This window comes from Penicillium arizonense, assembly GCF_001773325.1.
Source record: "Penicillium arizonense strain CBS 141311 chromosome Unknown PENARI_contig327, whole genome shotgun sequence".
NCBI lineage: Eukaryota > Fungi > Ascomycota > Eurotiomycetes > Eurotiales > Aspergillaceae > Penicillium > Penicillium arizonense.
In genome coordinates, this window is record NW_019173604.1 from 1 (window position 1) to 1,601 (window position 1,601).

The window sequence follows — 1,601 nt, forward strand, 5'->3', positions numbered from 1 at the left end:
TAGTAGCCTATGGTTGTTGGACTATATCTGTCAAAGTCAGTTGACAAATTAACAATTTTGCTGGGTTGCTTGCTTTGCATCAAAAAATACCTTTTGAATAGTAGTTGCCCCCAACGAATCAACCATTCGTCTTTTATGACGTTCAAACCTTGGCCTTCTTTGCTTTCAGATGAAAGATTATGCGTTTTGTCCAAGTTACTTTAAGTGATGGCAAGGCCAGGGTTTCTGCACCTACCTAATATAAGCCGTGAATAAGGCTAAACATGTTTACTTCCAAGAAAGAGAAAAGAATCCCAAAGCCTCAATTACACGAGGTCAAATACAGTCGCGTGTATATCGAAGTGTCTTAAGAAGTGGAATCACTATCCTATGAATTGCCCGGTATATCCTAGGAGCTACGCGGCATAGGGTCTCCTGGCTTGCTAACAACACTCCTGTCCATCGGCATGATTATGGCGAAGAACAGCATCACTCCTTCAGATACCATGGTCACATATGATGTTACCCACATTCGTTACTATTTGCGCAGGCTCTTATGGTGTGGGGATAAACGTATATAGCACAAAAGCATGGAGACTTGCTGTAGTAAGTAATTGAGAGATGACGACAAGGCTTCCTCAATTCCTAGGAGTACCTGTGGGGCTCAGTCCATGCATTGCAAGGAGGGCTGTGAACTATACTCAGTGTGCGGTTTGTCCTGCAGGTTGTAACATAAATAGGGCTCTTTTGCTCCGTAGGATCCGATTGATCCCATGCGCTCAGCAGCAATCCGACCCCTCCAAGATGACATCTGAGCGTTTCATCTCTCGAGCACTGTTAGTTTATACCTGGAGGATACCTGACCGCCGCTAACACTTGGTAGACCGATAAAAGACCTACTGCTGCCCCCAGAAGCTGCCGGACAGCAAGGATTGACCGCTGTGCGACCAGAACCTGCAGACGCATCCACCACAATCCGGAACGCGGATCCTGAAGAGGAGAAGCCAGCTCCTTCCGCGAATGCGAAGAAAATTCCCTTCGAATGGGACAACTCCGGTTCAAAGGCCGCAGCAAGTAGGCGGAAGGATCAGGCTCGGGCATCACAAAGGCGTCGTAATCGAATCAAGCAGAACAAGAGCTTAATGGCAGATGTCGATGCGTACTCGAGCGAGGTTGGCAAGCTGTCGGACTTGGTGTTGCAGCAAAGAGCTCAATTGCTTATCCTGAATGAATTCAAGGAACTGGTGTTGGCTAAGCAGACGGAGCGTGCCCTGGCAGTTCTGGGTGGTCGTCCACAGGTACTTTCCACTTACGTTCCCCAGCTTCGAGTTCTGCTAACCACCTCCATAGCCACTACTGTTGGTTTCTAATACATACAGGTCCATAAAACACTTTGTCAGATACTGTGGCAACTACGTTGTTTCAGTACCGTGGAATGACCCGTGCATGGACTTCGAAGTATATTACAAGGACGGAACAGCAGGGCAGGTGCGATGGCGAGTAACGATGCCATTAAAATTGCAGGCCACGAGGTATCTCGACGTCCAGGAGGATTCGCAAAAAGCCGAGCTTGCTAAGGGGCTGTTGCCTACGGCAGAATGGACGTTTTTCGAAAGTCTGAA

At 47.9% G+C, this 1,601-nt stretch overlaps 1 protein-coding gene across 1 annotated transcript; it reads left to right on the forward strand.

Annotated features, from left to right (window-relative positions):
* Positions 1 to 783: 783 nt before the first annotated feature.
* PENARI_c327G08058 (uncharacterized protein) lies at positions 784 to 1,581 on the forward strand (the record flags this gene model as incomplete). The annotated part of the gene is made up of 3 exons (XM_022638293.1): positions 784 to 815; positions 863 to 1,277; positions 1,330 to 1,581. Coding segments are annotated over 3 exons (699 nt in total), but the record flags the coding sequence as incomplete, so codon positions are not given.
* Positions 1,582 to 1,601: the final 20 nt, after the last annotated feature.